We start from the raw sequence: 24,161 nt of genomic DNA, 5'->3' as shown, positions 1-24,161 counted from the left end.
TCCTTTTACTGATACAGACCCTTTCAAGTCTCTGGAGTACTTCTTTAAAAGGGATTTGTTTCACTGATGATTTTATTAACTTCACCTTCTTTTTGCAAGTTCACAGCACTGTCAAACAGAGGAGGGGAAGGTACTTACAGCAGGAAGAGCAAAGAAAGACACTCCAATGAGAGAGAAGGTGGCTGCAATCAGCCGCCCCTCCCACGTTTTGGGGGTCTTGTCACCATACCCAATCGTAGCGAGGGTGATCTGTGGGCAGAAGGACAGGGCTTGATGTAAGAGAAACAAAGCCAACAGCTCTGGGTAAAGGCCACCATGGAAGCTGCATAACTCCCTTAGCCCCCTGGGTGCTCAGGCACAGCTTTGTGAAATAGGATCTTGAGGATGGGCCAACCAATTTCTGGTGGATCATAGTCCCAAGGCACTGCATGGAGAATGGCTTTAGTGTCAAAGCAGCTGCCTCTTTCAGATGTGCTTGCTGCAAGTGATCTCCACATTAATCTCCTGCCCACCATCCCATTCCACAATTAAGAATGGGATTTGCCAGTTAACAGCTTGCAGACCCTTAACAACCTAGTCAGAACTAGCTCTACCTGAAGTCCTGTATCGAGATTTCTCCCGATAACTCCGAGGGTCCAGCCAGCGGAGTAATGGCTTAATAAAATAGCGAGACGGCTTCCCAGGATATGCTTTGTAAAATAAAAGTTTTAATAACAGCAAAAATAATAAATGTTACAAAATGAAAAGAGATAAGCCGAGCACAGTGTACCAAGCACAGCTACACAGGCTAAGGCACTCCCAAAAAGCCTCGTGTACCCTTATGCAGGCCCTTTAGTACTCGATGGTCTAGGTGGGCTTATTTGGGTCTTGGCCCAATGAGATGGACACTAGACTTTGAGGTGCACTTCCAAAGCCCTATCACTGTGTCTGTGCTGGGACTGAGCCAATTACAGCGAGCAGGCTATAGAAAATTCTAGCTTAACTTCCTTATATGGAAACACCTGCTCGGGTACAGAAATGCACGACTACAGTCCTGGTCTTTTTAAAGCAAATATGTCTTTGTGAAAAGTTTCTCCTTTCTGGAACAATTGTTACTTTCCAACTGGGTTTTCCCACTACTGAGTCTATATCTAAATGTCCTGGATATAAAAGGACATGGAAACATTCAGGTATTCTATCAACACTTGGTATCTTTTGACTAATAATGGGAGGAGGGGAGTGTCTTATATTTATGTGTGAACTACATTAAAGAAAAAAATATGCTGCTTAATTTAAGTTACAGCGTGACATAGACTTCCTTGACTATCAGTAACAAAGCAACATGAATTCTGGAATGGCAGGAATATTCTGTGATTGAATGACTAGTGATGCAAACCAATACTCCTCTCATCATCAGAACAGACAAGAACAGATGTATCAAAGGTCCCTCTTGTTCGGCATCCTGCCACCAGTGGCATCTCCTCATCTTTGGGGAATGCATGTAAGAATGAGAATTGTTAACTTTCCAGGAATATTTTTTTACTTCCTCCATCTGAACCCAGAGACATCTTCAGTCATTGGCTCCATAAGAACCAAACCACCACGAGTGTCTACCTCAGCTGCCCAAACATTTGGTGCTCTTTTGTAGCCCAGCAAAACCATCCATTGGCCAGCTCTGGTTTTGGCATTTTCTGTAAGATGCAGCTCTCACAGGCAGGACAGTGCTGGCTTCAAAGTCTCCCATAGTGCAGTTGTACCTGAAGAGATGCTCCTCTAAAGGAGAGGTTTTCCAGACACCAGGAACACAGTTTGATTTCTGAAGGTTTAAGCACCTAAGGGCCTTTGTCTGAAAATCAACAGGGTTGTAGGTTCTGTTAATTGGGTCACCCCTACTTTGGTAATGTTACTGGGTAATGTGCCTTTCACCCAAATATAGCAGCACTTGCACTGTAATGCCTAAAACTTTATTTCTTCTTTGATATGAAGTTTTAAAGAAAGGTATAAGTTAATTTTGGAGTCACTTACCAGCCCCCACCACAGTGCATCTGCATAGGTTTCAAACTCCTCTTTCATCTCCACCCCATTAGCATCTTTTTCAGGAACATCTTTTTCAACCAGATAAACAAGAAAGGAGGATAAGATGAGTGTCAGGAACCCGATGTACCAAGCAGTAATGAGTTCCTGCAAAAGAAACAGATGGAGGGGCTGAAAAGAGCCTCAATATCCACAGTGGCAGAGTAAACATCAGGAGGAGAGAGAAGCACAGAGGGTAACAGCAGAGCTGTCACTGCTGGCTTTGGTCACATCCTGACCAGCCCAGCTCAGCACTTAGTGGGAAATAATGCAGAGATTTACAAGAAGTGGCCTTTACACAGAATCTTCCTTAGGAGAAGCCTGGAGGAATCTGCAGTTGTAGTTCTGCATAAAGCTGGACCCGTGGCTCAGGGGCTGCAGGGCTCTGACCCTGACCTTGGCTCTTTCCTTTCCTTCTGCCCCTGGCCTTGGTCAGTCCTGGCAAGCAAATCAACAGCTCTGCCCTCCCCCTACCTCCAGAGAGCCAAGGCTGCAGGATGCACCTCCATCTCTTCAGCCTCATCATCATGAATGATGTTTTCAAAGTGAATTCATGCAGTAAGAACAGAACTTGAAAATATTCTGTGTGCAAACAAACCCTGAACTTTTTTGTTTTAATGAGAATGACTAAAGTGGAGCATGTGTTTAATTCCACTGAGGTGGGATGTGCAGCCACCCAAGTTAAAATCCCAACAATAGCTTAAACAAGGCAGAAACTTTTTTTTTTAGGTCTTCAAAAGTGGGTAAAAAAATCAATTCCAATTCATTTTATGTGAATTTTATTTGGGGGAAAAAAAAAAAAGCAAAAAGTATTGTAGCTGAGAACTTTGTGACTGAATCTTGAGACAAGTAAACAACTTTCTTAGGTAATTTCTGGTGTGCAGTCAGAGAAGGAAATTGTTAGCAAAATTGTTTTGTCATTGTCTCCAGTAAAGCAAAGTTCTCACAACCATTTCACCACCTCAGCCAGCTGAAGTCTAAAAGTGAATGCTGGGGAACCAAATAAGTAATATTTGAATGAAATCCCACACAATTAAGCCTTTAACAATTTCTAAACAATGTTTTTGGTATATAGACTTCTTCCATGATGTTTCCTGAGAAACATTTTTGACATAAGTGTTTATCTGCCACCTGTCTTGCAGCAAGTTTATATGAGAAAGAAGCAGAAGCTGGTAAGAAATGAAGCATGGTGGGCATCCCCATCAGCCCCTACACAGAAGCAAAGTCTAAATATGCTATGCCAGCTGGCATTTTAACTTTCAAAACCCTCTAAAATGTCAGGAATGTCGTTCATGAGTAAGAAAAAACAGTATGTATTGGAGTACATGCAATTTTTATACATCCTGTGCAGATGAGAAAACTCATCTAGAGGCATTTTAAGCAGATAGTTTTTAACTTGTAACAATGTTTTGTGAAAATGCAAGAACACAAGTACCTGTCAGGTACAAGACAGAGTGTGTCTTTTGCCTGTCTGGGTTCCCACTGTGTCCATCTCTGTATTGTCTGACCTAAGCTTCTAAAGAGATGTTTCACTGGTAGCTCCCTTGTAAACCACATTTCCATGCACATTTCTCAGGCTGATCAGCCTCTTCCCACCCCTTCAGAGTGCTGCTGCATCTGTTGATCAGACAAGTCTGAGAAGCCACTGCAACCATGCTGCAACTTCACAGGCGTTTTTATCAAGGTTTTCAGCATTCTTTACTATAAAAGGGATGTCCCTGCTTCCATTTAGAGTGAAGGCAAAATTCCTGTTGTAACCTGTGGGGATGAACATGCTCTCACTTCCCAGCACCACTACTGAGCACAGAAAGGTGAAACAAGGGGCAGAAATGGTTCTGAGAATGAAGGAGGGAATAAAGCTGAAAGAACAAACTGCATTTTGAACTGCTAAACATAAACCCACGGCACTGCTGTACCTGTGCAGCCCCTCTCTTTCCTTTTAACCTTGCTCCCCAAGCCCCAGCTGAGCCCTGCAGGCTCCTCACTTACTTTGCTATGTGCACAAATAGCTGATCCTAAAAGTTTCCAGGTGCCGCCCCGCCGGTCCATGCGGAGCATCCGAAGGATCTGAAGGAAGCGGAGGCTTCTGAGAGACGTGGCCAGGACATTGCCCTGGTTCCCAACAGCGACCACTGGCACTGAAGCAATCAGCACAAAGATATCTGCAAGGCAAAAAGAACAAAGCCTGCCAACAGGAGTGGCCCCATCGCCCGCTTCTTAATCCCATCTGGTTGTGCTGCAAATTTCCCTGGGTGAGTTTGGAAGCTGCCTGCAAACGCCTTCTCTTGCCAATTAATCAGATATCTGCACCTGCCACGCAATCATATCAGGCACAGAACCTCCTGGAAAGCCTTGGGATCCATTTACAGATCAATGCACTGGACTTGAGACACTGAGCTTGCTTAGGGAAGCACGGAAACAGTGTCCTAATGCTGACAGAAAATCAGCCTTAACTTCATCTGTACCACTGGAACACCACAGTGAACAGCTCAGCAGATGAAAAATTCAGGTTTGATGGTACACTTAAAATTCTATTCTTTTGGCTGAGTTTTCCCACTAAAATCTTGAAGTCAGTACTACTATTTCTTTTGTAAGTGCTCACAGGACCAATTTGCTGATAACTGAAGAGTTTGAAATGTGAATAAATTCTTTTTGTTTTCTTTCTTTTCCTTGTTTTCCCCTGCTTTTTGATCCTGTATACACATAATAGAAGTGGTACCAAACAGCTTCAAACATTCTCTCAGCACTCAGTCTTTGAATTGTCTTTATATTCTCTTTCCAGCCAAAAAGAGTCGATTTCAGATTTATTCACTTCCAGTCATTCTCAAAACAAACTTGTACCAGTGACAAATGAGAGATGATTTTAATAAATCCAGGATATCTTCTGGTTTTTTTCACCCAGATATTAATGAAGATTCATACTCAGAAGTGAGATGACACTTCTACTGAGAAGAAATGAGACAGTATCAATCCCACTTGCTCACACTCTGCTGCCTTCACAAACCTCCTGGAAGTATAAGGAGTATCTGTACAACAGTAGCACCCAAAGGAGCATTACTAAATTGAGGATAGCACAGATGCACAAAGAAAATTTGTCACAATTTTGTCTACCATTTAGATCTATGAGCTAAACAAGAGGAGGGAGAGGAAAGAGAGGCTTGTATTCATGCAGTACCATGGCTCCCAGAGTGTTATGTGCTGTACAAATAAGGAAAAAACCCCAGTACTTGGCTTGAAGATAATCGAAAAAAGTGAGGGTATCCTAAAATCAGTGAACAAATGGGGATGACAGGTGCTCAAGGCAGGGTGAGCTCCTATATGTTGGCTGGTTGGTTTGTGGATATAATGAATAGTTGCAGGAGGGTATTCAAACATGAATAAGAAGTAATTTTATGGGTAATTATAGACAGAGCCTTCCAAGCCTGAAAGACAACATGGGTGAAATCACAGAGATACTTGTTTGCAAATACAGATCAGCAATTGTAAAACAGAACACCAATATGAAAGGGAGCTGGGGAAGATGGTATAGAGTTGGGCTCTCACATGGTTTGATACTGCAGGCAGAGAGAATCTTCCTGAGGACAAGCTTAAGAAAAGTGCAATGGGGATCGTGACAAGGAAAATGTATTTGAAGAGTAGAAGGATTCTTTTTTTCTCACTGATAGGTAGCCAAGTGTCTCTTAATTACAAGTTATTGCTGGCTACTTCAAAAAATTACTCCAAGCAGAACACAGTTCCTGGCATAAAGGGCAGATCTGATTTCAGTGCTCTTTGCACTCCCAGTCACCAGTGCTTTGACATCCCCCAAACTGGCTTAAAGGGAAAAAGGACATTAATGAGGAAAACAGTAGTAGAGAGCGTGTGCCTACCCAGCATGCACAAAGGCTTCCTGGCAAATTTGAGTCTCCCCCTCCATCCTTTGTAGCGACAGCAACAGCCAGCAGCCCAGATTCTTAAGGCAAACTCTGCTCCAAAGATGAAAATGGCAAAAGTTTCCTGTATCAAGACACAAACTACACTGTTAGTCTCACAACAGGTTTTGCAATAATTCTGGACACAAGGATACAGCTGAAGGAAACAGATGAGGTGCAAGTGTTAGGATATGTGTAATTGAGAGGAAAAAAGTGGAGGAGACTAGAGATTGATGACAGAGGCAAGGCAAAGTGGGTCAGAGTTTTCCAGCCTGCTAAGTACCGTGCAGGAAGGATTTGCCCTGCTAATGGGTAAACGTGAAGTGCTTACCCTGCCTTTATGGAAGGACAGTGACTTCACAGAAAGACTTCCTTCTCCACAAAAAATGGGCAGAAGTGTGTGAGGGGTGACTGCAAAGTCCCCAGGGCACTCTGTACCACCCCCAGGGTCACCCACCAGCAGCTCGTTCATGCAGCCGTGTCTGTCGAGACAGGGGCAGGACACAGGATACTCACATGGTCGTAAGTTTAAAGCAATGATAGAGACACACATAAGACAAATTTAAGGCAGATATTGTTCCCTTAAATTTCTGGTGCACGAAAGAATGGGATTTTTCACCTTGCTCCAGAACCTTTCTAAGCATGGGGAGGGAATGGGAGCAAAGAGCTTCTCTGAGGTGCTCAGCAGAGACAGGCCAAGGGCAGCCTGGGGCATGGGGTTACTTTTCCTCTCTGTGAATTGCTGGCAAGAGGGAAAAAGGGACTTTTCCTCATGCTCATTACCCACAGCTTCTAAAAACTGTTGAGAGCCACATAAAAACAAGCACAAGAGAAGGAAAGATAACCTTAGGCTTTTTCAAATGTGAAAGATGGGCCTAAGCAGGGTAACAGAGACCAAAAGCGAGTTTCACATTCCCTGAGGGATGGAGGTGTTTTCATACAGGCACTTTTTGAGAAAGAACATGCAAGGGGAATTCACCTTTCATTCCTTTTGGCATTTAGCTCTTGCTCGGATCTATATGTCTCTGGAGGTACAAGGGGAAATGGAAATTGAGATCTTAAAACTAATTTTGCTGTGCAGTTTCCCTAGGGATACTTCAAACAAGGCCAGGTTAAGCGAGACATTGTGCCCTCTATTTTGTGATAGCTATGGGAGTAAAGGAAGTTCATTTTTAGGGTCATTTTCATAAAATGTTGAATTTGCCATTTTATATTTAGTAAGGGGATTTTTTTTCTATTTTTTAATTCTTCTGCTAAATGGGAGGCCTTACTGAAATAAAGTCTTGAGGATGAACTTCAGCATTTATAGAACAAGCAATCTGGAATGTATTTGCTGTGAATACATTTTTTCTCAAAGGCACTGCCTGCAGCAATTTCAGTTATGCTGCTATTGGACACAAGCATGAATCCAACTGTGATGACCTTCCTTGAGAGAAATACTAGGTTAGTAGAATACTACAGAATGAATCAAAACTGTTGAAAGATTCCCCCAAAAAATAGTTTCAAAGTGTGCTTAGGTCTGGCATGGTCAATAGAAAATTAACTGATAATGTGATGGAAGGACTGTCAGACAAATGCTAAAAAGCCATTATTTAAAATCCTCAGGCTGGGGTCTTTCCTCTCATTTTCTTTCTGCTCAGGAGCCTCACTTACTTTTTACTCAGTTGGTGTTGACAATGGACTGAGAACCCTCCAATATCCAAGTGTACAGTCACTGGTCCAGGACCAAGAGCAGAATCTCACTGCATGCAGAGCTGGGAATGTCCAATCCCTGCTGATGGGGCTGAATTCCAGGACCTTACCAGGGCCATGCAGCAGCCACAGTTCACTTACCAGCAAGAGGAGCCAGTCTCCAGAAACTGTTTCATACTCCTTGAAAGTTGTCAGGACAGCTAAGATCAAACACCCCAAGACAATCAGAAACCTGGAAGGAAATAATAGAAAAAAAGGACAGAATTTTAATCCTCTCTGTATTTGCACTGGTGATATTTCCTATAAAATCCTGAGTAGAGACCTCCATGGGGTGGCTGCTCCCTGTTGGCGAGAATGAGAAAGGTTTTAAAGAAGATCAGAAGTTTTCAAGGTTGGAGCAGAGGGAACTGGCAGTCATGGCAAGATCCAGAGTCAGAATGCTCCTGGGGAAGACATGCTTTAATCAGCTCACGTTCTTCAAGAATGAAATGGGTGATAGTGCATTTTCAGAAGGGATTGTATGATATGGCAGAGGACTGCATTGCTCCATTCCAAGCTGTGTGCTGCCCAGAATGGCACTGCAGCTCCAGTGCAATGGATCTCCCTGGCACATCCTGAGGCCTGGGAAACACTAAACCCTTCACTACAGGGCAGCACTGGAACAAACCTTCCCTTGAAAACTGCATTGCATTTCTTTTTTTTTTTTTTTTTTTTCTTCCTTCTCTTTTTGCACTCATTTCTATGCAGATGAAAAGATGAAAAGTTTTAAAAGAGTAACAAGAGAGGGTAAATTTCTGCTCTCCAGTAAACAAAGTGTATGATAAATCACTGCCCTGTTTTATTTTCAGTCTGTGAGGCTCCAGAACACAGAGATTTGACTAAAAATTTAACTCCCACTGCTGGCAAATCCAATTCAGCCTAATTGATCTGCTTTGCAAAACTATTCCCAGGTTAAGGCTATTCAAAATCTTTTATAGAAGTGATTACTGTGAAGCAAAGAAGGGCAAGCTCATATTGTGGTACTTCATGTACCCAGATCATGGGCATTTTTCTGTGTTTCCAAAACTTGATCCACAGGAACAGAGGGGCAGGTGGCCATGGAAATATTCTGAGTTTAATGAATAAATTAGAAAGATGTTTTTGTAAAAGCTCTGGATCCCCTTCTTTCGTAGCTAGGGTACATCAAAGAAATGATAGGCATTAGGTACTGAAATCACCCAGGGAAAAAAGCTTGTGAAGAATCAAGCTGAGTTTATGTGTACTACCTGTTTTGAATTTTAATCTGGTTCCTGTAGTGTGATTTCATCTCTCGCTGAGTAAAACTCCACTTTGTTTCACTGGGTGAAATGAGCAGAGCCAGAGCCTGCAGAGGAGGCAGTGACAAGGGACTCAGCTCAGCTCAGCAGCATGTGTCTTCTAACCTGCCTTGGGTTTTCATTATTTCATGTCTAGAAAACCTAGGGCTAAAGAATGGTATTCTGAGAACATGAAAATTATTTACAGCTGGAGAGAAAGGATAGAGGTGAGCTCCAGGTAGCTCCTGCTGGCTTTTGGGGAGAATTTCCTCCAAGCAGAGTCCAGCAGCACCTTATATGCAAGGAAAAGACAATGGTGAAACACTTCATAGTAAACCCTGAAGGATTACTCTGCTGTGGCTTTCCTGAAATTCACTATTCTTATGCCAGGAAAATTTCAGATCAGCCATTTCAAGCAAGTTTAGAACAGAAGTAAATGTGTTTGCTCATGCTATATAATTTTGGATTTCTTCTGCAAGTTTCTCCTTTTCCCACTCCCCAGACCTGCTCTAGAGAATGGCTTATGTAATTGGTAGGAAACAGACCAAAATGTGTATTTTTTCATCTCCCTATAACCACACTCCTGCTACTCAAGACATCTGGCAGTTCACTGAGCAATTTTGTGGTGCTCCTGCCATGCCCTTGAGCTTTGCCACAACATATCTTGTTCTCCACAATTTGCAGTTATAAAGCCACTGGCTCCCTGGCTTCCCAAGGCCCATGATCCAGCTGTCCTAAACCTCCAAGAGCAAACTGGTGAAAACTAAACAAAGACAACCTGATTCCTTTAACTATGAGCCACCTATGCTCAGCCATGCTACAGCCTTTAGAGTGGTACCATCACCACACCCCATTTAAAGCCTTGAGCAGCTGCTGCTTGGCACTTTCCATTACAGCCACTTCTTTATACCGTGTGAAAATTCGGTCACCCATCAGCTCACAAGTATTATTTTAACGATTTAATGAAAGGTGAAACACACTGAAAGCAGTCCAAGGAAATTACATCATCGCATTACATCATGGGCTACTTAAACTAAAGGCATGAATTTACGATATCATTTTTTAAAAAATCACCACTGTCAGTTAAAGATGACGTACAGATTTTTTTGTCCAAAAGGAAAACAAAAGATAAGTTAGTAGTGAAATCGTCATTTTTTTGCCTAAAAATGCCTGCAGTTTTACCACTAGAGGGTACCGGTGCTCCACAGAGCGGTGCTACAGCTCCCTCGTTTTGAATCAGACTCAAGGCAGGGGATGCTCAGGTGATCCAGGTATTTGATATAAGGAAAAGGGTCTTACAGTGATGGAAGAGTTTGGTCAGTAAAAATCCCAGATGTTGACACCAAGGAACAACTGCTCAGTGCTGTTGAGGTGCTGTTTGTTCAATCCCTCCTGTGGCACAGCTGCAAGACCCAGCTCCAAGTGAGAGCCCACCCATGAGAACCACACATCAAGCAGGACAAAACACCCACTAAAAGCAGGGTGAGAGGGTCATACTGAAGATCACAATGAGCGTGAATAATGTTGAGGGCAGATCTGAGAAGAGGTTGTGGCCTGAAGCCCCCATTGCAGGAAGTGCATGAAAGCAATGAAAGCACCCCAGAAGTGCCACTGCTGAGTGGGAGCTGCGGTCCCCCAAAAACCTCGGAGCCCACAGCTGCTTCCCGAGGGACACTGAGGTATGAAGGGATGAAAAGCCTGTGTTGGTACCCATAACCACAACCCCTCTTGGAAGGGCTGGCTTTCCTCCTGCTGCACCGTATCTGAAGGATAAACACCAACTGCAAACACCCACAAGGCAATCAACTCTCATCTCCTCAGCATCTGCAATAATCACGATGCAGCTCAGAGCACGCCATCAATTTTAATCTGTATTGATGCTGTGCAACCCAGCCTCCTCTGGTCTGGATCTCTGTGGTGTTGAAGCCTGCAAGTCTTCTTGTGTCCTCTTTCTATGGAAGAGGTCACTCAGATTCCACCCTTCTTTCATCAGTCCCCTTGCTCAGCAAAGATGATAAGAAGGTTCATGCTCCCCTTGCTGCCCTGTTGTGAGCACACCTGTGCCCATACAGTGCCAGGCAAACATAAAGACAAACATAAAGCTGGCAACAGGACAGTGCCTGAGTCTGCACTGCCTAATCTCATTTTGAAGAGGCAGCAGCGTGGGCTGAGTGGTTGAGTCTGGCTGTAAAATTGTTACAGGAAAATCACAGGGTAGGAAACTGCTGAAATCACAGCGGATGAGCAGGAGGAAAACTGACCTGGGGAATCAAGGCACAGAGGGGGAGGAAATCTGAAATTTACTCACAGTTAAAGTGATTCATGGGACATAGAGTACTAAGGGTTAGAAGAAAGAAATAGGGTGAAAATCAAGGTTTAAAATGAGAACTGAGTCCTATTAAGTCAAAGCCTCCTATTAAACAGTGTTTCAGCAGGTGGCAGTCCAGACTTCAAGAGTGTACATCACATATGCCAAATGAGAATGTGTTCTTCAGCACTTTAGAATCATTTTTGCCATTATTTTATATTATTTTTTCACAGCACATTACATGATTCCTATTTGCAGCATTATGCCTTAAGAATCAGATTAGTTTGTTGTATGAATAATTTCCCGACCACCAAATGGCAGTACTTATTTGTCACTGTCACAAATAATACATTATTCAGGTTAGTATATTTTTTTAGTTTTAGAAATTACATTTAATATTCATATTTTCTAATAGCACTATTTCGGTGTGTTAAAAAGAGTATTCAAAAACCAACCAACAAACAAAACAAACAAACCAACCCCCCCCCCCCAAAATTTCCCAGAAAAGAAAAGATAATTTATGACTATGCATGATCATGAATCTAATGTTTCTTGTATGAACATCACAGACTGTTTTGTTTGGTAAATTTTTACCTTTATTTTTTAATATTCCCCATTCTCTGAGTTTTTTCTCTATATCTGTTTTCATTTGAAGCCAATAGAATGCAAATCTAGCTGAGAACCTTTATGTGTTTTATACATACATCTGCTCATCAGGCTTTCTATTCACCACCCCTTCCTTCAAAACTGCAGGAGCAGATCCTGTAGGAATTTGCCTGTAATCTAAGCCAAACCAGCTTCCCTATGAAGCTGTTTTAAGCACTAGATACGCCACAGGCAGGCCAAACTACATTTGCATCTGGTAACATTTTGACAAATTTTTGTTCTGTGGGACAAAATGTTAAGTCTCAGTGAGGTTTAGTTAACAGAGAGGAATGTGTGACTCCAGTGTATGGCTCAGGTTGATTTAAAGCAAATAGGTCAAGCTGGTCAGGAGCACCTACAGCGGATATTTCTTCTCTTTAACTGTAAGGACAAACTGATGATGAGCTCTTATGGAGAGGTTTCCTGTGTAAATGAGCTGAATGCCACCCCTTATGTTTAACCCTGGTTTGGATATAATTTTAAATACCACCTCTTCATAATGTTTATGTACTTTTTGCTACTGAAGTAATTAGCCAGCCAGCCACAGCAGTCCTACATGATAAGGTTTTTCTGAAATCCCTTGCTGTAAATTTAGTTACCATGTCTACATGTGGTCAAGGATCCTGCTTATAAAATTACAATCCAGGCTTTGGGTAAGAAAGCCTCTAGCCTGTAACTGAACAGTTACTAGTAAGAAATAACCCAAATCTAACACTGCACAGATTTCTTTTTGCACTCTCATCTTCATTACCACTTCTTGCAAGACATTGGGACTTTTCTGTCTCCAAATGTTCTTATGAATCTTAGATTTTTCTGCTTTGCTTCATTTGGTATTTTATTTTCTTCCCTTAAAGCTTGTGCTCTGGTTTCATTATGCTCTGCCACCTGGTAAATGCTAATGAAATTCTCTAAGATTGTGATATGTAAGGAAAATCTGGCAGTGTTCTGCTAAATTTTTGGTTTAGGGTATCCAAAGCAATATGGTTCTAAACCATGATTCCCACACAGTTTCCCAAATTTCATATTGGAACAACCTTATTTTCTTCAGCTATTGGCTTTTACCCATAAGGATTAAAAATGCATCTTTTCTCACAGTTCTTTCAGTTTCTCTATATTCCTACCCACCATCTTTTTCTCTTCTTCCAAACTTCATTTTTCACAGAACATCTGCAGGATCTTGCACTGATCGCTTTATGGTTGCTAATGAGAAACTTGAGTCAGGGTTTTTAACACTAAAAAAAATGACATTACCAAATATTTGAGAACAGCTCTTCAGAGAGAAGGGAATGCACGCCTGATTTCCACAGATTAGGCAATACTCATTGTCTAATATTTAGCTTCTTGAATCTCTGCACTTCCAAGCAATAGGCCAGAGATCAGAACTGAGATAAGAGTGACAGGAAAAATCCAAATATCTTGTGAGGCTACAAAGGGCAGGGGATGCAGGGAAAGAACTGAGAAACTTGGTGGAGGTCCTGGAAGAGAAGAGAAAAAGCAAAAGATCCTGCAGAAGGGATGTTCTAAGGTTCTTTTTCTTTGCGTCCATGGGTTGCCCTGAGTGCCCACACAGAGTTCCATGCAGAAATCCCTGTCCAAGTGCCATTATACAGCAAGGACAGGGCAGAAATGCCATGCTCAGTAAGCTGGATTGCACTCTTGCTCTGCTGCGATGGCAGAGGCAGAAAAAAGTCCTCCACTGGTGCTGAAGGAAACCTTAGGAAGTAAGGAAAGATCCCCAGAAGAGCTCTAGTCTAACTGGCACACAAGCTGACTGGCAGGTGATGAGGTGGTGGCCCAGAAGGACATGTGTCCATTGGTGACAGAAGTGACAGACATTGTCCCTGGCACAGCAGGAAGGTGAGACAAAAAAGCCCAAACTAGTACTCATGCCAGGTTTTTGATGACCTTGGGCTCTCATTGGCAGGAATGCCTCTGAATGCGCTTCACTGCTGTTCCCATGAGTCTGGGAAGCTTTTAAAATCAAGGCCTGGGAGAGGGAAGCTGTGTCTCACAGCAGGGCATTGAGGGTGCAAAAGGACAGATTTTATATCAGATGGTTCCTCTTTCCTCTCCTCCATATACTAGCCAAACCAGGTTAAAGCTCTCTTGCTTTTTTTTCAGGCTCAGTCCTAAAAATCTTTTTCTTCTGAGCCCTCTTGACCACCACTGCTTTTTTTTCTCAGGGGTCTGGCATGCTGGTACCTTTTGGGTCAGCAATGTCAGATAGCACAGACACCATCAATCTGTATTTTGTGCTTAAGGGGACATTTCAGAAGAATGGCCTGACACATTTCCCAGGTTTGCTGGTATGAGACTGCAAAACAGCCCAGAACACTACATTTCCCTGTGTGTTTTTTCTCAGCTTAAAAGACAAGAGTCATATACCAAGATCCTATTTCTCTCCTGGGACAAGTGTTAAAAGTGCTGCAAAATTCCTGGCACAAGTCAGTTACTGGGAGAGACCAAGGCATCTTCCCACATGGGTGGCTGAATGGGGAACAGATGGCAGAAGCAAAGGAGAGGCAATGACAGCATTAGCTACCAAGGGGTTAGATGTCTCCTATTCCCCTGCAGCTTGAATAAGGATGGAAAAGCTTCTGACTTGCAACTAAATATCGTGAATTGCTTCATTAGTGGCTTTAAATTCTATTTTTATATTAGGTGAAGGACATCAGACTGAACTATTGTTTTGGGGCTTTTATCTGCCATGGCCAGAATGCCTATCCATGGGCTTATCTCTGGCTGGCAGCAAGCTGCTAATTGAGTTGAGACACGGTGAGCCATGCAGGGCAGCAGAGCAGGGAGAGCACAGAGCCAAACCACAGCACCCAGCAGCCCCACCTGCAAAAACCACAAATCAGATGAGTTTCAGAATCGCTTCTGACAGGGCATTCTCCAAAAGACATTAAAAAACTTGCGTGAAGCCATTTGAAGAGAAACTTTAAGATTGTTACATTAGTTTCCGCTAAATTTTGCAAAATAAAAATGCTGGACCTCTGAGAGCCATCCTGTAATTGAGTAGTCAAGTGCCCAGACTTCAGCAAAATCTGTAAAGAAGTGAATTTAGATGGTAGAAAAAGCGTAAGACTAGCAATCATCCTAGCAAATCAATGTTTAAACATCTGGAGAAAAACTAGGAAGATTCCTTTTAAATGTCACCAAGACTGCTCTGTCTAGAGGGACAAAAGATCTAGGAGTCTACCTCCAAACATGACAAAATCTCAGGGGTACTTAGGATGTACAGACTTAGGATGTCTCACAGGCACATACCCTGATCTCCCCCTCACACCCTCCCTTGTTTCTTTAGAAAGGAGGGGGATGAGTTACACCCTCTGTATAAAGTTTTAGCAATCTCAAAAAAAAAAAAAAAAAAAAAAAAAAAAAAAAAAAAAAAAAAAAAAAGCAAATGAGAGTAACTTCTGAACCCACAGTTGTGACTTCTGCCTTGACTGAACACAGCGTTGTGATATTTTCCACCTTCCCATTTGAAATCCATAAAGATCAAAAGACCGTAGCAGACAGAGAAAACAAACAGAAAAAAACAGTCAAAGAGCCCAGCTACCCTTTCTTCCACCTGACCAAACTCCCTTTTCTTGCAGGCACACACATCAAATACATTAGGTCCTCCAAAGGTGGCATAACTTAAAGTGAATTTCTAACATGTCCAGAAAAAGCCTCTGTAGTCTCTAACACGGAGTTAGTAGATAGGAAATTGATAATAATAATTTGGTGGTCAGACAGATTCTTACAATAAACTGAAAAGAGAACCTTTGCTCTTTATGCAAGACTTCAGCCCATTTTGGAGTATTGATAGTTGGGTTTTTTCCCTATTTTTGACCATACACTGCAAACCTCATGCTTTCAAAAATGCCAGTAATTCCAGTCCAATGTAGCCCTTCAGCCATGTGGGACTGCCAACTGAAAAAACAATTTCCAGCTGGGACTGTATCGTCTTTGCCTGGGCCTTATCAAACTCATAAGTCACCCTTATGTGAGAACAAAAGCACTCTCAGCAAGGATCTCAGTTCTCACCTGGAGTGGGACATTCAGAAGAAAAGCTGCATGGTGCCATTCCCAATGGACTTTCTAGCCTGGTCAAATATTTGCAGCAGTGTAAGGAAGGCTGCACATGACCTGCACCCCACAACAACACTGCCACTACACTCCAGGTCCAGGTAACATTCCATTATGGGCAAGGAAGGATGTCCTGATAAAGCAGCTCCTGTGGAGCCAGACATATGGCTCAGTTCTCTCAGATTAGCCAGGATCTCTGGATTTTCTGGCATTAACTCCACAGTGAGCTCTACCATTTTGCACCTGAGTGGTCACAGTTGTGCTTGTGACACACTCAGGGCTTTTCCAGCTAAAAGCATGAAGTACTGCAGCTAGAATGGAAGATAGATCTTTTCCACATAGTGTTTAATCACTGACACACAAAGGTCTCATATTTTTGCTTTGAACCATCCAGTTGTTGGGGTTTTTAAATCCAGGAAGACTTTCTGGAATTTTTCTGTAAGTGAAGAGTTCAGAGTCATTACTGCAACTTAGGTTATTTGACAACACTGTACAACAGCTTTTCTTAACAATCAGGTCTGTAAACTGTGACCCATTCACAGATCCAGTGGTGCTGAAAAACAAGCTGACATTGGTCAGGGAAGGATTTCTATTTCTATTTACTATGCAGAGTGCAAAGAGGATGAGCTGCCCTCACTTTATCCTCAGGCAGAGAAGAAGAGGAGAAAGGATCTGTGCTAAAAGATGCAAGGGCTAAACTTCATGTCACAGGAGCTGTGGATAAAAAGAGTAATGGTGGTGTAGAGGAATGCTTTTTCTTGGAATATACAGATTGACACAGGCAAAATACTGCGTTAATAGACAAAATTTCACTGGAAATGAAACCAGATTTTTAATCCAGTTTGATTTGATGCTGTTCTTATAAACCTTTTCTTACACCAGACTCTTCACCTTTGCTTTGTGCTCCATAGCAGGTTGTAGTTTGGCATTTGTGATCAGTCAGATGACAAAGATTCACAGCTCTGGCTCATTTCCAGAATAACACCCCAGAAAATGGCATTAGCTGGAAGCAAGAGGAAGGCAACTGAATGCAGAATATTCTTAGGTATCTCCCTAGAACAGAACTGGGAATGTCTCAGAGGCTTTAGATTATCTCAGATAAAATAGCCATTTTTAAGCATATCAGTGTAGGAGCCTTATCTCAGTCTGATCCCAAGGGATGAGCTTTTATCCAGTGAAGATGGACACCACGATGCAACTCCACTCTCATGCTGCTTCTCCACGGGGAAACAGAAGTTCCTCCCCTAGGTTCTGTTGCACTCTTCCAGCCCTGCATGGAGTCTCACAGTGCACTTGGTGCACATGACCAAGCCCCAAATTTTTTGTGTTTTTGAAGCAGATGACTCCACTGTAACAATCAAGAGTAGTGTCAGAGTCCTGGCCCTTTGGGATGAGAGCCTGAGCATGGTCTCCCAATCACACCTTCCCCAGATGCCCAAATGCTTGATGCCAGGCCCTTTCTCTCAGTGCAGAAATCAAACCACTCCCTGTAACTCAGCCTCACACCAATCAAACCACTGCCACAGGTCTTCTGCCTTTAAATACCTGTCTTTCAAAATATATTTGAGGGCTTCTCTGATAGTTCTATATGAACACTGGGATTTTTTTAATATCTATTTGTTGGCAAGATAAAAGAGGGACAAAAAGTGAATTTTGACCCTAAAACGTCAGCTTCTGCCTTGATTGGTTTAATGCAGGACAAGATATGGGGTCTGGATAAAAATGTGAGGGACATGATGAGTCATTTAAAGGCAAATCCCATTATAATTTTGTTTTTTTCAACATCTTGCCTTTAAACTGATGAGAAGATGCCAATAATTTTTAGGTGTTACAGCAAAGGTGTTTATAAAGGCTGTGTTATGTGGAATGTCTGTAAGATCTGCCTCTCCATAGGAAAAAGATGGTGCTGATGGAGCGTCGAGGCCAACACAGCAACAGCTGAATTTGTGCTCCTTTCCCATCTCCAGTTCACATTCATTAGCAAATGATGAGTCATGTTAGCATTGAAAATGGATCACAGCCTCACTGGTGGTGAACTTTGGATAAGCTCTTTGGAGGTTATTTTATTATCAGGACTCTGATTTACACAACAGAGCAGTGTCATTAGCACAAAGTATTTGTACCTGTGTAAATCTGATGGTGTTTTAAAGTATTTCTGCTGGTTTTCATTACCATAAACCATTAATCAGCATTCAAAATTCAGAAGGGTCATCTGTAAGCAAGTAACATTTCATTTGATGCCTGAAGTTGAAGTCTTTGGAGGCAGTTATCAGTCTTTTCCAGACCTGTCCAATTTTATTCCTGAAATGTTTCACCAGCATCTGCAACAATGTTTCTCAGCACAATGTATGATGGACCTTTTGCTCAACTGACTCATTAATGTCTCAGATTGTATTATCCCTACTTAACCTGACAGATTCAAACAATAACAATTCTATCAAACACACAGGAAAAAATGGCCATATGGAAGGAGTTTTAAATTTTTTAAATTTTAATTTTTAGAAAGAAATCTATTGAGTTGAATAAGTAAATTGAAATGGCAGAGATTTCAGCATATGTAAAGTACATTTGGAAAAACAGAAAAAAATGCAGTAATGAGAAGTCCTGCATGCAGAATACAATCCAGAAAAGCAGTTAAATCTGTGCTAAGAAACTCTGTTGAGGACTAACATGTTTGTATCCTCAAAAATCATGAATCTTTTTGTGTCTCCTAGACAGAACAGCTGGTTTTACAGAAGGAAGGTTGTCTGTAACAGAGGAATACTGGGCACAATGAGACACAGTTTTGACATAACTTTCCTATTAATACTTGACATCAATGGGAACAGGAATTCCTATTCTTAATTCAAGCTTTGCTGCCTTCTTCTGTTGTGGTATCAGTGCAGAGAGTGGCTGGAATTTCAGCATAATAAGGGTGGAGAGTTAAATCCATTTTCAAGTATAGCATGACAGATCTGACCAGCCAGACAGCCACTAAAACTCACTCAGTGAGCTGAACAGCCCTCAGAGCTCCACAGGCAGCACCAGCTACATTAGTGGGACAGCAGACACTTAAATCATCTATACACACAAAGATATTTGGGTGCCTGAATCGTATATCCAGATCATGCCTTGAATCCCATCCCACGCAGAACAGAAACAGAAAGTAACACAACACTGGTGTTCTGCTCACAGCTTGCAGTGCCTCTGCCAGTTCTGAGTACTGGGGTGAAGGAGAAGGTTTGCATCAGACATGCAGAGCTTTTCCCTTTATCTGTAAAATTAGGACTGTTGCTGAGGGATGAATTTCAGGCCTAGATTTTTATCGACCTCCCAGATGACCATGATGGTTGACACAGGTATCTAAAGGGTGTGAAAAGGCAGGTTTTTCTCCCCTTACGTCCCACCAGGACATGTCCAGGGATAGGGAGTTACACTTGCCATGTGGCTACAGAAAACATTAATAAGTGAGCACTAGGCTATCACTCTTTCCTGGGTAAAAGACCTATTGACTCAGATGATCCCTCCAGTACCTCAGTTCTGTAACTAAATACAGATCTTAGCCTTGGCTATCTACAGCACTGGCTATACCTTTGTATTTGGTATAATGTGGCTTGAAGTGGCTGTCAGCACTGATTAATTATTTATCTCATAAGCTCCAACTGTTTCAGGGGTGTTTTCTGATAGTCTTGATCAAGATGCTCAGGACTGATTGTATATTGATTGTTCTATTGCTTACCAGCAGCAGTAGTTCCAAAAAGTTTCATAATTCTAGTCTATACACAAAGTAGCACATACTCTTTTTAAACAGGAAATTAAGGAGCCATTCCCACGTAGATCATCTGGGGAGCCAAAATTAATAATGAGCTGTTCTCAAAAACACCTCGCCGTACCATTTTTACACTCGAGTGTGGATGACTTCTACTGTTTTTCCACAGACAAGACAGCTATAAGAGTTTCCAAAGGAAAAAAAGCTTAGTTTCTCCTGTGAAGGAGAGTTATAGCTAAAAAAAAAAAATGAAAAAACCCAAGTACTGAAATGCCAGTAAAATTATAAGACCTGCTAACTACTAGTTTTCAAGTCATTTGAATTCTGGGGATGGTGTACTAAGTCTAATGCTAAAGCTAATTACTCACAAGAACAAAATTTGAAAGGGTTTCATGGTGAATGTTTCATATTAAATTACTGGAACTATTTTGGTCACTGTAACATTTTAAAAAAAGCACACTTGATTCTTGAAAGGTTATTAGATACATCTCAAGGTGGCTGCTTTAGGTGTACACTAAACAGATGTAATGTGGCTGTGGATGCTGTTTATCTAACACAAGTGATTCAACATGCCCACAATAGAAAGCGTGTAATTAAGTTCTGCAGACATCATTACTGGAGTTACAGGGCAGGCTAAGGAATATTTCACTCTTCAGACTCTTGAGGGAACTTGTGCTCCTTCTTCCAGCATGGATCATTATGTTCTTTCCTTCGCAGGACAGAAGAATACAAAAGTGTGTGACATGTTTAAAACACAAATATTGATTTGCCAGGAATTTTGAGTCACTGTCTTTATGCAAGAAATGTCACGCTGTGCACAAGAGCAGGAGCAGCATTTCCCCTTGAGCCTGCACAGTAGAAATTAATAATGCAGTCATCATTTTGTGCATTCTGTTGCATCTTTCAATCTTGCTCCACTGCTTAAACTCACATCAGTTTTATTCTTTCTGTAATCATTTAATACATGGAAGTTCTTTACATTGGAAAATACAGTCATACAAAAATGTTTTCTCACCTCCAGGAAGTAGTTTTGGTTTTTCTGTTCTATTTATTTATTCATTTATTTTAATCTGTTTATTTATTTCCAGTGCAGTTTTTTATTAGCGCGCTAGTTTACAGAGCAGGGAATAAATTGCACATGTCTGTCTCTTCATCCTTTATTACAGCATTAACCTTTCCATTATCTGCTCAAAAGCAGGGTTTAAATTGCAGCCATTAGATCCAGCAATGACTTCATCGGCTAATTTAGCAGCAATCCCAATCAGTCAGCTGATGGCCCACAGATCCCAACTTCATGAGTTAGGTAATAAAAGAAGAAAAAACAAGAAATAACAGCTAAAACCAGATTGAATTCAGGGGTTATTGGCTCCTCTCCACTTGCTTTTATGGTACAGCAAGTTAGCTAGATTGGAGTCACACAATGCTCCTAATTGATAAGGTAGCAGTGCATCAGATCAGGCATTTTTTGCATGCATGAATTTCCATAATTACCTCCATTCAGCTCAGAACAAAGAAGGAATAGATTAATTTTCTAGGATTCACACATAAAAATCCACATTTATTTCATAGGTATATATGAAACCTGTCACTATGCTTTTGGGAGCTGCCAGTTCTCATTTTAGTCAGCATGCACTGGTGGGGTTTGTAGGCTTCTGCCTACCCCCTCAGGGTCTCCTCTCCCCTTCATCCACTCCACCTACAAGAAGACAAGTTCTTCTTTGACACTGTTTGGTGCCCAATGGGAACTGAGAAAACTTGAAATATTAAACTGGAAAGATTCAGATGACCTCAGCTCTACCCCACCTTCAGCCTTGTGGGCTGGATCTCATCACCTTGGCAATGCTGGGTTTAGGGGGAGCTCAGGCCGAGTGAATCTATTGCCCAGTTTTCACTAAGCTGTCAAATTTACACTGACATCCCTCTAACTGCTCTGCGAGGGGATTTCAATGCCAGTGAGTAAAAAATAAATTAGCTGTGGTCCCTGATTACAAGTTTGTGTAAACACACCCTTAAAACCTTACCTTAAAGCTGGAGAACCAGATGTGATAAAGTAGCAAGCCATACTATTACAGTTACTTGTTACTACCTCTAACTTAATTGTACAGTGTTTTAGTATGAGTGTTTCAGAATTAATGAGTCTATCAGGGGCATTAAGACAAATGTAGCTGAGTTGGAATGGGTTAATTTTCATACTAAGAAATTAATTAATATGAGGGTAAAAAATCCTGTGTTTTCACAGTTAATTTGCTTTCATAATCATTGTAGCTTGGTTAAAGAAGGCTTGGGTATTTCTACATGCCACTGAAGTCTGTTCCATATTTGTATTTTTTGTTTCTTAGAAGTAGTGCATATACAAAGGCCATCATTTAAGGAAAGTAATGACAGCTTGAGCAGAAATGCAATAAAATCCAGGAAGTCTTTGATGCACAGGATGACACACTTCTCACATCTTCCACAGTCTGATTTAAGCCAAGCTTCAGATTTGGAATAAAGGAGGGATATCTCTTCATTTCACTCTGGCATCAAGCATTGGCTTAGGCCTGGATATTTTCTTTTCTTTTTCCTACAACATAAAGCATTTTCTATTTCTTCGGCTAATTTGGGAGCTATTTTATTATAGCAAGAACTAATTAGTGTCTCACTCTTGAAACCCTTGGTCTTCAATACAGGCCTTTTTCCAATGTTTCGAGCTCATTGTGGAGGTGACTGTTATTGTTCTGGTGAATGCAGTGCATAAGTAGATTGTCTCTGATATCATCTGCAGAAATACTCAGGTGTATTATATACTCATGCAGTTATACTCAATAACTGCATGTGACTGAAGCTCTTGGTCCTTGTAGCCTTTGCAAGGAAAGAGAGAACCCCCATCTTCACATCCTGGAGCCTGACTAGGAAGGGTCAGAGGTGCTGAAGGGATTGTAACTCTTGCACCTGCAGTGAAAGACTATTGAAACAAACCCAGAAAGATCAGAGAATCAGGAATATGCTGAGTTGGAAGGGACCCATCAGCATCACAGCTTCTGACCTTGCACAGGGCACCATGAGAATGATGCCATGTGCCTGACACAATTGTCCCAGTGTTTCTTGAACTCTCTCAGGCTTGGTGCTGTTGTCACTTCCAATGCCCAGTCACCCTCTGGGTGAAGAATCTTTTCCTATTGTCCAGGCTAAACCTCCCCTGGCACAGCTTCAGGCCATTCACTTGGGGCCTGTCACTGGTCACCAGAGAGAAGTGGTCAGTGCCTGCCCTTTCTCTTCCCCTCATGAGGAAGCTGTAACTGCAATGAGGTCTCCCCTCAGTCTCCTTCAGGCTGAACAATCCAAGTGACCTTAGCTACATCTTTTATGTCTTCACCTCAAGGCCTTTCACCAGCTCATGGTCTCCTCTGGATGCTGTCTAATAGCTTGATGTGTTTTTTTTAATTGTGTCACCCAAACCTGCACACAGGACTGCAGGTGAGGCTGCCCCAGTGCAGAGCAGAGCAGGACAATCCCCTCCCTTGCCCTGCTGGCCATGCTGTGCCTGATGTCCCCAAGAACATGGATGTCTCTCCTGGCTGCCAGGCACTGGTGACACATGTTCAGCTTTCTGTCAACCAGGACCCCAGGTCCCTTCCCACAGCCCTGCTCTCCAGACCCTCCTTCCCCAGTCTGTCCACAAAACCAGGGATGCCTTGTCACAGCTGCAGCATCCAGAACCTGCTCTTGCTAAACTTCATTTGTTGGTTATTGCCCATGTCTCTGATTTGTTGTGGACTCTCTGTCCTCAAGGGAGTTAACAGCTCCTTCCAATTTAGTATCATCACCAAATTTACTCAGTATAACTTCAGGTCCAAGATGCACATCTTTCTCTTTAGTCTATTTTCCTACAATTCCTACAATTTTGCTGACCAGCTCTTCTCCCCAGTTCCTGGAACTGATGTAAGAAACTGATGTAAGAAACTGATGTGAGAGCACAGGATGTAAGTGAAAAGTACTAAATAAAGGAAGCAGACATCAGTAACTTCATTTTCCTCCCATCAGGTTTAAAATAATTTTTGATGAATAAGGAGAACATCTTTTCATGTGAGCTAAAAATATTACAGGAAATTAAATAGGGTTGTGAAGATGTTAAATCTGGAAAGTGTATTCAATCATTATAACATCAGTTTTAGCTCTGATTTGAGCTCAAAACCTCAAACTAAACTTAATTTTGGAGCCCTCACAGCATTTCTGGAGTGTATTCTGGTTGCTATATTTATAGACAGTGTTATGTGAATGTTCTCTTTCTGTGCAGCTATTCAGGAGGTATCGAGGCAGTGGGTAGCACTCCGGAACACATCTGCTGATGTACCAGCATTATGGAGTCAGGAAGGTTTAATTTAGCAGCCTTAACTGCATACATTGTTCACAGTTATGATGATACTTGGATGTGAGCAATCAGAAATTATTTAATT

General features: G+C 41.9%; 1 protein-coding gene across 1 annotated transcript in view; it reads right to left on the bottom strand.

Moving 5' to 3' along the window:
- KCNQ3 (potassium voltage-gated channel subfamily Q member 3) overlaps positions 1-24,161 on the bottom strand; it is a 195,390-nt gene that overhangs the window by 28,853 nt on the left and 142,376 nt on the right. The window contains exons 2-6 of the mRNA XM_063410323.1: positions 7,797-7,887; positions 5,922-6,048; positions 4,042-4,214; positions 2,005-2,160; positions 139-249 (exon numbers count right to left, since the gene is read on the bottom strand). Of these exons, the coding sequence (XP_063266393.1) occupies positions 139-249; positions 2,005-2,160; positions 4,042-4,214; positions 5,922-6,048; positions 7,797-7,887 (658 nt within the window). The remainder of the gene's footprint in view (positions 1-138; positions 250-2,004; positions 2,161-4,041; positions 4,215-5,921; positions 6,049-7,796; positions 7,888-24,161) is intronic.

This window comes from Prinia subflava, chromosome 1 (genome assembly GCF_021018805.1).
Source record: "Prinia subflava isolate CZ2003 ecotype Zambia chromosome 1, Cam_Psub_1.2, whole genome shotgun sequence".
NCBI lineage: Eukaryota > Metazoa > Chordata > Aves > Passeriformes > Cisticolidae > Prinia > Prinia subflava.
The sequence above is the reverse complement of the archived record's forward strand: the minus strand, read 5'-3'. Positions and strand labels throughout refer to the sequence as shown.